The sequence below is a fragment of the Bubalus kerabau genome, chromosome 21 (assembly GCF_029407905.1).
Source record: "Bubalus kerabau isolate K-KA32 ecotype Philippines breed swamp buffalo chromosome 21, PCC_UOA_SB_1v2, whole genome shotgun sequence".
Classification (NCBI taxonomy): Eukaryota; Metazoa; Chordata; class Mammalia; order Artiodactyla; family Bovidae; genus Bubalus; species Bubalus kerabau.
The window spans coordinates 25,894,745-25,907,784 of NC_073644.1; the positions used below are offsets into that span (position 1 = coordinate 25,894,745).

Here is a 13,040-nt window from a genome sequence, read left to right on the forward strand (position 1 = left end):
AGGTGAGTCACAGAGAAGATTATTACAAGGTTGGAGCAAAGCTTTCCCATTTTCTATGTCAGAAATGTCCTCTCTCCTGTTGAGAAACACCTTTTAGTTTGCTACCAACCTTTATCAGAAACACACTTGATGACCAGCCTCCAAATTACCATGTAACCTATGCTGCCCTTCACAACCTGGAGCTGTTAGACCTGCCAAGCTGTAAATCTGGGCACAGGTAATAGCACTCTACTATCAGATGGAAGGGATGTCTACCAGATTAGTCTCAAATAGTTCCTGGGGGCACAAGTTGCATGAAGAAGTGGTCCAAATCTCCATGGCCTTTATTCAACTAGATTGCCATCTTTCTCCCAACCTTCTCCACCTATAGTCTCATAGGGAGTTTTCTGTGACAGTTGACTGTGGAAGAAAGAGAGTGGGCTAGGTTTTACAATTAGTTCTGCAAAATACACAAAAGTTAGTGGTTACAACATGCCCCTGAAAGATGATGATAAAAGACAAAGATTCATACGGTTTGTTTTTCCTAAAAGTAGGGCTGATCATAGCTGTGGGTATATATCTATTTCTGGATTGGGCTAAAGGGTTGGCAGGATAATCAGGGATGTGGAAAGAATATGATTAGAAAATTGACAACAGGACTGTCTGGGGAAAAGAAGTAGCTAGATGTATCTGAATGGTCACCCAGCATGGAAATATTTGTGTCTCATGTGAATATCCCCCCAAGGGTGACCCCAGCAGAAGAGGGTTTTAGTAACAAAATAGATAGGATAGTGTGTTTTTTGAATGTCAGTGAGTCTCCTTCCCTAGCCACTTCAGTCACTGGTTAATTGAGCTCAGGAAAAAGAGGTTATGGTAACAGGAAGGGAGGTTACACATGAACTCAGCGACATGATCTTTCACTCTCCCAGGCCAACCTGGCCAGAGCCGTTGCTGAGTCTCAATTGCCTTTCAATTTGCCTTCCCTGCTGGCAATATTTCTGCCCAAACTCTCATCTATGGGCTTACAGAATGCCTTCTCCATCCACATGACATTCCCACAGCATTGCTCATGACCAAGGCAATCCCTTCACAGCAATAGGCTCAAGCTTATAGACTTCATTAATGTTATCAAGTTCACTGTTGCCCTGAAACAACTGATTTGACAGAATGGTGGAATGGACTTTGAAAGATTCAGTTAGGGCACCAGCTTGGGTATAATAATTGATGGGGCTGGGGCAGTGTCCTCCAGGATGTAGCATATGCCCCAAATCAGTAAAATATGCCCTAAATCCAGTATTTGGTACTGTTGTTTCTCCCATAGCCAAGATTCATGGATCCAGAGTCATGGGATTGAACTTTGGGCTCTGCTTGCTAGAGTCTGCAATCATAAAGGGAGGAAAGCTTCCACTGAAGGAGATAATTTCATTGAATTGGAAAATAAGGCTATTATCTGACCACTTTGACCATCTAACAACATTGACCCAAAGAAGGGGATTACTGTGCTGGATGGGGTAAATGTCCCTGATTATTAAGGGGAAGTTGGTTGCTGCCAAATAATGAGAATAAGGAGTATGTCTGGAATTCCTGACCCCTGACCTTTCTCTTCCTTTTTAATTTCAATGCAGCTTGCTCTCCTGAAGATGATGCTTGTGTGTTGTGCTTTTTTAAACAACTTTTTTCACCATTTCTTAAGTGTACATTTGGAGTCAGAAATTACTCAACACAGTGGAATGAATCAAGATGTGTTTTTTATAAAATGGTGATTCTTAGTTCTCCTTTGTAATTGGCCATCTATTTCCAGAGTAAGGAGATAAAATGATCCATGAGCAGGCACACCTTCCTATGGTTGCTTTAATTCTGTACACATTCTTCCACATTTTTGATCCTTTTTAGTTGCCCCAGTGCTCCTTTCCTTTATCTCTACCTTAGCAGTGTGGTTGCTGAACAAATTGCTTCAGGCTGTTCAGGGGAACAGACAAGACTGCTTTTTGTCACGATTAACTTTGGGGATTTATGCGGGAAGCTGCTTGTGAAGTGTAGGCAGAAATCGTCCACTGCCCATATGTTGCTGGCTCTGATAACATGGAGAATCTATGGGGTAAGTCTGCACAGTCCAGCTTCTTAACTATTAAGAACACTTCATTTGAAGGTTGCATAGTTTGTTTGATGTCCTCTGATATTTTTTCTTACCAATTACTGAACCTCCAAAGTAGTTACCACCATCTATCTTTGTCTTGGAAAATATTTCAAAATAAGGTGAAAGCAGGGAGAATTTAATGGATATGCTGAGAGTGAGCTGGCAAATTTGAATTCCATTCAGTTTTTAGAAAATTCATAGATAGATCAACCTATGTGAGGTGGTACTTAGGATATAAGGGAAAAAAAAGACTTCTTTTTTTTTTTTTTTGGCAGGTGGAAATGTTACTAGAGCTGTTGATGTCATTAAATATGAATGATATTCTGTTATTTACACCTTATCATATCTCTTAAAGGTATTTCAAGGAAAAAGTCTGACCTAAGTCCTACAAGCAAATTATTCTCTTCCCATGCTGAAAAGGAGAGACTACTAAAGTTCAGGGAGCTATTAATAAAATAAGTGTTCCAGAGTCACATATGTGCAGGATGAGTCCCAGAATCCAGATTCTTTCCACCTGTGCCTTCTTTTATTGACTAGTTGCTTTTACACTCAAGGCACAAGGGCCAAATGCTTTTTTTCAATAGCTTGTCTTTGATCGTTTCCTAGGTTCTCACCTAGGATTACTGTGAGGAGTGATCACTGGCACATTTGCTCTTCAGAAGGTGCAGAACAGAGTGACTGTAAATGTAAGAGTAGGAGGAGGTGGAGATGGTAGGGCAGCTTGTTGAGAAATGGATGGAGCCCAAAGTAGGGGAGTCATCCTTTCCTATTCTCTTGGGAGAAACCAAAGTAGAAGCCACTGAATTAGTTTCTGAAACATGTAGGCCACTTTCAATTCCTTAATTGTACCTGCTTTTTTTTGCTGTTTTGTTCCAACATGAGAGGCTGGTGCCTCTTGAGTCTACAACACTATCACCTAGGTCTCAAGGAAGCAAGTAAACTTAATCACTTAAGTGAGTGATCTTCAGGTTGTTGATGTTGTTCAGTCACTCAGTCGTGTCCGACGCTTTGCAGCTCCATGGACTACAGCACACCAGGATTCCCTGTCTTTCACCATCTCCCAGAGCTTGCTCAAACCTTTGTCCGCTGAGTCCGTGATGCCATCCAGCCATCTCATCCTCTGTTGTCCTCTTCTCCTCCAGCCTTCAATCTTTCCCAGCATCAGGTTCTTCTCTAATGAGTCATCTAGACAGGATATATTCTACACACAGAGATCAACAAGATAAGGAACGATACAAGTGTAAAAGAGAATGTGTATAAACTTTAACATGGTAGACTTCATTCAAACAAAATGTTGACTACCTTATGAGTAATTTTGCAATATAACATTCAACGACATAATTTTAAACAACTAGTTGACTAAAGAAACTAAATATCAACCTCATTATCTGGACTCCTTTGACAATAATTATGTAGCATAAAGTGAGGTTCTGTATGGTTTAAATATAGGCTTCGCCACTTAACACTTGTGTGACCTTAAGTAAGGTATTCACCTCTCTAACCTTCATTTTCCTCATCTGTAAAATGGGAATGATAGCTACAGCAGCCTCTTGAGTTTGGTGTGAAGCTTAAGTAACAGTTTACATTAAGTATAAGATGTATTACATTATATTTACTTTTTGCGGCTCATGCAACATACTGCTGCTGCTACTGCTGCTGCTAAGTCACTTCAGTCGTGTCTGACTCTATGCAACCCCATAGACGGCAGCCCACCAGGCTCCCCCATCCCTGGGATTCTCCAGGCAAGAACACTGGAGTGGGTTGCCATTTCCTCCTCCAATGCATGAAAGTGAAAAGTGAAAGTGAAGTCACTCAGTCGTGTCCGACTCTTAGCGACCCCATGGACTGCAACCTACCAGGCTCCTCCATCCATGGGATTTTCCAGGCAAGAGTATGCAACATACTCTTGGCAAATAATTAGGATGGTATTGATTGCCTTTGTGACTCCAAAGCCAAATCAGATGCTGTGAATGTATATATCACAGAAGGTGAGAGCAGAGTTGTCAGATGGTTGGCTTGATTAGTTGTTGGGTGTTTGCATGGCAAGTGCATCCAAATAAGGGGAAAGGGCAGAGAGGGATGATGAGGACATGATTAACATAATGTGCTAAGTGGACTAGGCTGAATATATGGAAGGAAGTGAAGCCCTTCACAGGGTGAGTGAGATACAAGAGAAATCAGAGCAGTTCGGAGACTGGATCAAAGGCTAGGTGGAGACTGGAGATATGGGAGGTGAGAGCTGGAAAGACAGGAGATTATGCTGAGCAGGCTGAATACTGGGACACACGATTTTCAAAGGTGGAACAGCTGTGACTAATGGCAAAGTCCATGTTATTATGCTGAAAAGAAGGGGAGAAGGGGATAACTGGAATTAATTAATATTGGAAGGTCAAATAACCAGGAAGCCAAGGTGACAGATGGGTGATTTACATATTCATAGATGTCCCCAAAATGATGAGAGAGGATGGCTTGGAAAATGAGCAGGAGGTGGAAAACTAATATCAGTGGGGAAGGGTAAAGGGTGTAGTAGCTAGGCAACTCAGAACTCCGTGGAAGAAGGGTCACTGCAGGAGGTTCATTCAACATTTTGTAGCTACAAGAGTGACAATGAGAGAGGCTGGGACCTGAACCTGGGAACTTCCATACTTGCATCTGGAGAGTCTCCTCCAGCATCAGATTACAAAGTACCTATAAGAGATGAGAATAACTGCACACTTGGGGGGAAATTAAGAACAGTAAGATACAAAAATGCTACAAATCAATGGCCACCTTTGAGCAAAACCAAGGTACTGTGCCTGATCCCTGCACACAGCACCGCCAAGGGGGTGGGCAGACCACCTAAGCCACCCCTCCAGCCCAACCCTCAAATCTGCCTCTGTTGTTTTTTAGTTGCTGTCGTGTCCAGCTATTTTGCAACCCCATGGACTGTTGCCCACCAGGCTCTGTCCATGGGATTTCCCAGGCCAAAATACTGGAGTGGGTTGTCATTTCCATCTCCAGGGGAATCTTCCTGATCCAGGGATCAAACCCACATCTCCTGCATTGGTAGGCAAGTTCTTTACTGCTGAGCCACCTGGGAAGCCCCAATCTGCCCCTACCCTCACCCCATTTAAGGAACCAGCCCCAGAACAAGGGCACCTGTAACTTGGTTTCTCTTCCCTGTGCTGCGGCAGAGTCCCAGTAAGGCATTGCCTGAATGCCTCATCTGGCCTCTTGTTAATTTCTGTTAATTACAGAGTCCTCTTGCCTGGAGACTCCTAGGGACGGGGGAGCCTGGTGGGCTGCTGTCTATGGGGTCGCAGAGTCAGACACGACTGAAGCGACTTAGCAGCAGTAGCAGCAGCAGGTAGCACAGAGTCGGACATGATTGAAGCGATTTAGCAGCAGCAGCACGTAGCAACACCCCTTGCCCTGAGGCATTTAGATTTTTGAGAAACAGTCTGCACACAAATGTGGTTGCAGGAAAGCAGTGGTTGGAGGGGGAACCCACGTTTCAGAGAAGACTAGGAGGCCAAGACGTGGAGTAAATATTCTCACCTGACTATGTTAGAATCACTCCAGGGCTTTTAAAAACAATCATCCAGGTTTGGGCATTTGCCCAAACCGATGGAATCGAATTCTCACAGATTGGGGTTGTCAGCTGTACTTTGTAAAACGACTTAATGGGCTATGAGACATTGCTTAGATCAAGCACGAGCCAGCTGGAAGGAAGGATCGGGTAGAAAGACGGGGCTGACCTCAGGGCCCGGCATTTTGAAGATGCAGTAAGGATGAGAAGCCTGGAGTCAACTGTTCTCTGACTGTGGAAGGTCAAGACTCGGCCTCCTCGTACTTTCCTGGGCGCTTTCTTTACTCCTGAAGTGGAGATTGTGGGCGAGAGGTGAGGAAGGCACCACTGCTGTGGGGAAACCTTAAGATGAAAGAGGTCAGAAGCTTATTTATTTACTTTTTTCTGCTTTGTGCTCTCACTTCCTTCCTCTCTCCTAGTTTCTCTGTCAAAAGCCCAGAGGTCAGTGGAACATTACTGGCCTGTGGAATAAAAGCAGGTTTTTTTAGGGACTTCCCTGGTGGCACTCTGGTAAAGAATCTGCCTGTCAATGCAGAAGATTCCTATTTGATTCCTGGGGGGACAGCTAAGATCCCACATGCCTTCTGGCCCCCTAAAAACCAAAACATAAAACAGAAACAATATTGTAACACATTCAATGTTGTTGCTCAGTCCTGTCTGACTCTTTGTGACGCCATGGACTGCAGCATGCCCGGCTTCCCTATCCTTCACTATCTCCCAGAGCTTGCTCAAACTCATGTCCATTGAGTCAATGATGCCATCAAAAAAAGATGTTAAAAATGGTCCACATAAAAAAAAAAGCTTCCAGGAAAAAAACGAAGCTTGTTAGCTTAGGGTCATTGAACACGGTGAATCTGACATTTCTGTATGCTATACTTTCTCTCTTTTCAGAGACAAGGCCCAGGGCCTTCACCAGTTTTCTCAGCATCTCTGTTCCCAGTGCACTGAGCTAGGCTTCTGAAGTGATAGTATTTGGATTTAAAGGTGAACTGGATGGCAGATGGGACTCCCAGCAGGAGATACTTCAAAATGTCACAAGCCATGGACACACCCCAGACTGGGAGGGAAAAATGCCAGGTAGTTCTTGGGTCACCTAAGACCCTTTGTTCGGAGTCCTAGGCACCCACACACTTCTAATCAAGCTAATGAAGACTTTTTCCATATAGCTGTACATACATCTATCTGTATACTTTCTCAGAAATCTACCATGACCATAAAGTTCTTATGCCCTGAATAATCATAAAAAAGCTCACTAGACCTTTTATTTTCACAGATAGAATACATATATAATTTTTTTCACCTGGAGCTATTTTATTCTACATTGTCTGTGTGTGCGGGCATGCTCAGTTCTGTCCAACTCTTTATGACCCCATGGACTGTGGCCTGCCAGGTTCCTCTGTCCATGGAATTTTCCAGGTGAGAATACTGGAGCAGGATGCCATTTCCTACTATTAGGACTTGCATTTTATATATGTGGCAACTGTGGCCCAGAGAGGTTAAGATGTTTTCCTTGGTTACCCAGCTGTGAACTCATGGGGTCAGGATCTGAAACCATGCACTTCAGCAACTAAGAGGTCACGTTTGACCATGATGCTGTGCTGTCATTGAGCTTAATAAATATTTGTTGACTATTTGAAGGTGACTGGGTGTTTTCATGGGGTTGTTTACTGAATCTTTTCATCATGATACCTCCCTGCCCTGAATGGACCTTTGATTGTTGATAATACATGCAAACAATTGGGTGAATGGATAGTAAAAATGGGAAGAGGAGCAGAGAAATGTCAAGATGTTTCTCTAAGGGAATGTCTTGCTCAGAAGATAAATGTGTTTAAGGATACTGAATGCACAGTATGCATATAAAGTATGCTCAATGTCACAAGTAATAGAGGAGATACCCATTAAAACGACACCGAGATACCAGATTCACACGATTTGTAAAAAGCTGATAATGTCAGTGTCGGCAAAAAGATGGGAAACTGGACATTAACATCCACTGTTGATTAGTTTTAATCAGTTCTTTGTAGAGTCATTTGGCACTAAGAATTTTGCAGTTAAACTTAACTAGAGAAATTTTTAAATGTGCATTAAAAGGAAAATGCAAGGATGCTCCAGCAGCATTTTTCTGTGAAAGAAACAATTTTTTTAAAGTTCAAGTATCTATCAGGGCATGAATAGTATGTTTTGTTGCATGTTTATATGTCAAGATACTCATACAGTGTTTTAAATGAATGAATCCTGTGTGTGTGTGTGTGTGTGTGTATGTGTGTATAAATATATATATCTTGAAAATGTTGAAAGAAAACAAGTTTCTGAGTGTTCAATACAGCATGATATCATTTTTAAACCCATCAGTCTGTGTATGTAGTTAATGGATATAGTTGTGGGGTGAAAGTATAAAATTGTAGCAGATCTGTCGTAGCGTTTATCTTCTTGGTGGGAAGGAGAGATGGTATGTAGAATGGAACTGGTGAGAGAAATAGAGGAAATAGTATTTCTTCAAAGTTTTATTTCTCAAACTACGGTAACAAGATCTAAGGCTAATTCTGTTTTGGGACAATGAGTTCTTTAATACTTTGCTATATTTTATTTATACTTTTCAAAATACATCACAATAAAAATAACAGAGCATGTATGTAGTTTTGCTAATGAATTACTTTGTGAAGTGAAATCTTAATGTAACTAGTTAAATTGAACCTAGATATATATATTTCTAGGTGGACTTTAAAGTGTACAAGGTAGTACCAATAGGGAGGAAACGATTGCCTTTAGCAAGCACAAGACTTGAGAAAACACACCTGTCCCTTTGTTATTGATAGTGATCAACTGATCCCTAGAATCTGATTGAGAACATCGGGGTATAAATCAGGCCACATGTGCAGTTCCAGAAACATCACTGCTAGTAATTCATAGCATATTTCAACTGCCACTGGCATGCATTTCTGGATTAGTGTCACAGAGGGGTTCACAAGAAAGCAACAAGGGCTATTTGTTTATATAGTCACATTTCTACCCTCATTTTTCCTCATATTCAACCTGATGCGGGCTTAACGTACCAATAAGCACATCAGTGTGGGTTTGCATTTCTTCCTCAGGTATTCAGGAACAAAATGTTGGTTGATTCACAAGTAAAAGGAAATTAGTGTCATGAAAGGATAATTTTGTTGCCTAAAGAAACAAACATTATTACTTCTTCAGGGGGCCTGCTACCTGAACTGTTCCTCTAGGCAGGAATGTTCTCCATCGGCAGGTTAATTGCTGGGATACTCTGTAATCATTTCCAAGGCCCACATTCACTTGCGTATTCTCTCAATCATTCCACACATATTTATGGGGAACCTAGTCTATGAAAGATACTGTTCCAAGTGCAGTGGGTGATGACGATTCCTGGCCCTAAAGGAACTACAGCCTAGGTAGCAACTTCAGAAGGAAAGGCACAACCAGTGAGATAAAAATGACACCACCACCGTTGAGAAATTGACCAAAACCTGAGAGCCCTCAAAAAATTAGACTGAAGTGGAAAAAAAAAAATGTAAATCAATTTTGTCCTGAAAAACTAGGGAATTTCCTTCTTTGAAAAAGGCTTGATCACTGGAGGTGGTTTAGAAGTGGCCTTTCATGATGGAGAGAGAGTGAGATGGACCCTTGTGGCTCATCTGGTAAAGAATTTGCCTGCAATGAGGAAGACCTGGGTTTGATCCCTGGGTTGGGAAGATCCCTTGGAGAAAAGAATGGCTACCCACTCCAGTATTCTGGCCTGGAGAATTCCATGGACTGTATAGTCCATGGGGTCACAAAGAGTAGGACACCACCGAATGACTTTCACTTTCACACCTGGCTGGTCTTTAGAATCACCTGTTGGTGGTGGTGGGGTCTGATTTGCAAAATGGTTAGCCAAACCCCCAGGTTTATCTGTTCCTTGAGAGATGAGTCCAAATATTGGTTTCCTTTCTGTCTTTGATAACTCAGTGGAGTCTGGTAATTTGCTGGGTTTGGAAATCTGTCTCCAGATGTCCTTTTAAGTTTTCTGCCTCCAAATTATTATTTTAAAGATTAATTAGTTCAGTTTAGAAGTGGAGATGGTTGCTTCTGAGACAATAACTGAAAGAGGGTGATAGAAAAGTTTTCCAGTTTATAAAGTTGGTGTTACAGTCTAAAAGTGACCCCACTCAGGCAAAGCCCTCACCCTGTAAATCAGTCTGGGTTTAATGCAGCCGACACTTCTTCTTTTTTTTAATTTAATTTAATTTTTAAACCTGAAACACTGTATTAGTTTTGCCAAACATCAAAATGAATCCGACACTTCTTAAAAACAGATACATCCAGCATCCTCTTTACAGTATATAAAGTCTGGAATGCTTTTCTCACTTTGTAGGCTGCTTAGTCATCCCCCCTCCCCAACTTTTAACTCCAAGAATTACAGTTGAATATCAGAGCATTACAATTTTGGCACGATTGTGGCTCTATTTGTATGGAACTCCTTGTCAATACAAAAAGTAACTAGTAAGCGCCAATCTTTGATTCTGAGTTTCAGTGTCTTTGTACTTGACTGGCAGGGGAATATAATCTCCATCTGCACCCGCAAAATAAAAACGGTAATGATTTGTGTCTGTGAGGCATTTTCTTTTTGAGAGAGGCCTCACTATAAATCCTTCTGTACATTATTGGACTAGTTATATGTCTTCCAGTGCTTGAGGCTATAAATATATGGGTTGTAAAGGGCCTCCTCACAGAGACTTCTTGTCTGTATCTGGTCCGTAGAGTTTTTCTGGGGGCTGGAAAAAAGGAGAACAGAGAGAAAAATACCAGAGAATTTACCTTGTGGAAGCATTTTATTTTTACTGGTTTTTAAATACCATTTCCTAGGAAGTGGCCTAAATTTATATATTACTAGTTTTTCAACATGAAAAGCTTATTAATAAGAATGATTGTTTTGATGTTCTCTATTACTCTGGTTTTAGCCCATGCTGATGCACACACCCTCCACCTCTTCCACATCCAATAAAAGGGAACTCTAGGAGCCCCCAAATTTGGGTCCATCTTTCTTTATTCGCTCTTGTCTCTTGTCCTGCTTCTGTGTCCACTAAGCTCTTGACCTATGACTTTCCTGCCAACAGCCTGACACTTGGTGCCAAGATATAGTTCTAAAGTCAGTGTTTTCAACTAGACTCTCAAGTCTGCTCTTAGACTCCGGTTTGCCCATTGTAACCCTACCTGCTCTGTTTCTGGCTCCTTTCTACCAACCCAGGGTTGTCTAGGCTCTTGTTACTGATCCCTGAAAAGGAAGAGGACCCACCCACCCACACACTCTCACCTCCACCCCCATCCGATGGCAGACATAAGTGTGTACTCAGTTGCTCAGTCATATCTGAATCTTCAGGACCCCATGGAATGTAACCTGTCAGGCTCCTCTGTCCATGGAATTTTTCAGGCAAGAATACTGGAGTGGGTTGTCATTTCCTCCTTCAGGGGATCTTCCTAAACCAGGGATCAAACCTCCATTTCCTGCATTGGCAGCCAATCGGATTCTTTACCACTGTGCCAATGGCAAGGGTTGATGCTTTCTTGTCTAAATTTGGCCTGATGGTCTAAGTAAGAGTTTTTTGTATCAGTCTACTGGTTGTATCTGAGGCTGTGTTGCTAGGTTTCCTTTGTAAAACATTATGTGTATTACCAAGCGCAAGTTTATGTACCTGACACATGTGAGGCCAAACAAAGTGAAACTTGGAGTTTGGAGCAGAGAAAGGTTGATTGCAGGACCAAGTATAGCAGAGCATTTTTAAAGACCAGGTGAGGAACGGGTGTCCCAGAGTATGTGATCGGCTTGTGCGCAATTCTCTGATGGGTTGATGTTGAGGTAACAGGGCAATTATCAATCCTCAGGCACCAGAGGTGGTGGGGGAGGCTGCTTGCTCATGACCATCAAGTAGTTAATTTCTTCCATGTGGTGATTTTTCAGAATCTAAGAAACTCTGGAAATGTGCATCAGATACTATTAGGTGGGTACATCAGAGAGGTGCTCTGGGACATGGTGGAGGGGTCTGTGCCAGGAAGACCCCATAGGGTCCAGCTTGGTTACTATGTATTCTTATGATGCTGCTATTCTCGGAATACATTTAAAACACCTCACTTGGATTGCTTTCTGAACATAATACCTTATACAATAAGAACTTAGTTGGTGTTTGCGTGCACGTGTGCTCAGTCGTATCTGACTCTTTGCTATCCCATAGTATGTAGCCCATCAGGCTCCTCTGTAGGATTCTCCAGCCAAGAATACTGGAGTGGGTTGCCTTTTCCTCCTTCAGGGGATCTTCCCAACCCAGGGATCAAACCAGCATCTTTTGCATGGGCAGGTGGATTCTTTATTGCTGAGCCATCTTTACCACTGAGTTCCCCATGGGGGAAGCCTCATTTGTTGCTTTGGGAAGGACAGACACATCAGCAAATTTGCAAACAGTGGTATTAAGAGTTGCCTTTTAGTGTCTGGTCATGAATGTTTTGTGATTACAGAAATGACCTGTCATTCATAAATAGACTAAGATGGAGTGATTACTTCACAGGAAAAGTGGCATTGATGTCTGTCAGAGTCAGCGAGTCTTTTTGTAAAGGATATGATAGTAAATATTTTAGGCTTTGTGACCAGACTGTCTCTGTTCTAACTACTCAGTTTGGCAGTTGTGGTGTGAACATAATCATAGACTATATGTAAATGGCTGGGTTTGAATCAAACTTTGTTCTATGAAAAGAGGCAGAACAACAGATCAGATTTGTTCCATGAGCCATAGTTTACTGACCACTGATCTAGGCGATGAGGGACGAGTAAGGTGAAAGTTTATCCGGTACAGGGTACAACATGATAAAAGATCTAAAGCAAGAGAGAGCCTGTGTATCCTTGGGTGATAGGAACATGAAGATAGCCAGAGCAGAAAGTGCTGAAAATGAGCTGAATAAGAGTGACTAAGGCTGTGTTGCAAAACGCCTCATATGTCAATTTAAAAGGTTGGATTTTACCCTGTGGGGAGTCACAAAATGAGCTTCTGTCTTGTAAAACTGCTATAAATCAACTTGTTCACCTTCAAAAGTCAGTAATGCAGTCTATTTGAAGAAAACGCACAAGGTGAATACAAATTCTTCTATTGAACACTTTTAATCATGAGCTGTGGCTAGATTATTGGACACATTATAATCTTTTTTCTTCAGTTGTGTACTGTTTTTTCTAGGCAGCAATTACCAAGAATCTGACAAAGGCATTACACTCGTATATCAATGGTACATCTCCTCAGCCTATTCTGTCTTCCACCAACAACTTGTTTTTGCTGTTCGCCTGGAAATAATGGGACACTTTGGAGAAAATTACAC

At 42.0% G+C, this 13,040-nt stretch overlaps 1 protein-coding gene and 1 long non-coding RNA gene across 7 annotated transcripts in view; one reads left to right on the forward strand and one right to left on the reverse strand.

Moving 5' to 3' along the window:
* Nucleotides 1-755: 755 nt before the first annotated feature.
* LOC129635986 (uncharacterized) lies at nt 756-5,663 on the reverse strand. 3 transcript variants are annotated; one of them, XR_008706575.1, is made up of 2 exons: nt 5,607-5,663; nt 756-3,317 (listed from the first exon to the last, which is right to left on the reverse strand). It is a non-coding gene; the product is annotated as an uncharacterized LOC129635986 (long non-coding RNA). The 3 variants fall into 3 exon arrangements; XR_008706573.1 differs by lacking the exon at nt 5,607-5,663 and adding an exon at nt 5,053-5,225; XR_008706574.1 differs by lacking the exon at nt 5,607-5,663 and adding an exon at nt 3,973-5,046.
* Nucleotides 5,664-5,705: 42 nt separating this feature from the next.
* The window catches only part of NOL4 (nucleolar protein 4), a 555,347-nt gene continuing 548,012 nt past the window's right edge, over nt 5,706-13,040 (forward strand). Inside the window, exons 1-2 of one of the 4 annotated variants that reach the window (XM_055559238.1) lie at nt 5,857-5,996; nt 6,576-6,761. In XM_055559238.1, coding sequence (XP_055415213.1) covers nt 6,678-6,761 — 84 coding nt within the window. In that variant the 5' untranslated portion in view covers nt 5,857-5,996; nt 6,576-6,677. Of the gene's footprint in view, nt 6,042-6,575; nt 6,762-13,040 lie in introns of all 4 variants that reach the window. The other 3 variants (XM_055559237.1, XM_055559249.1, XM_055559244.1) reach the window with 3 other exon arrangements.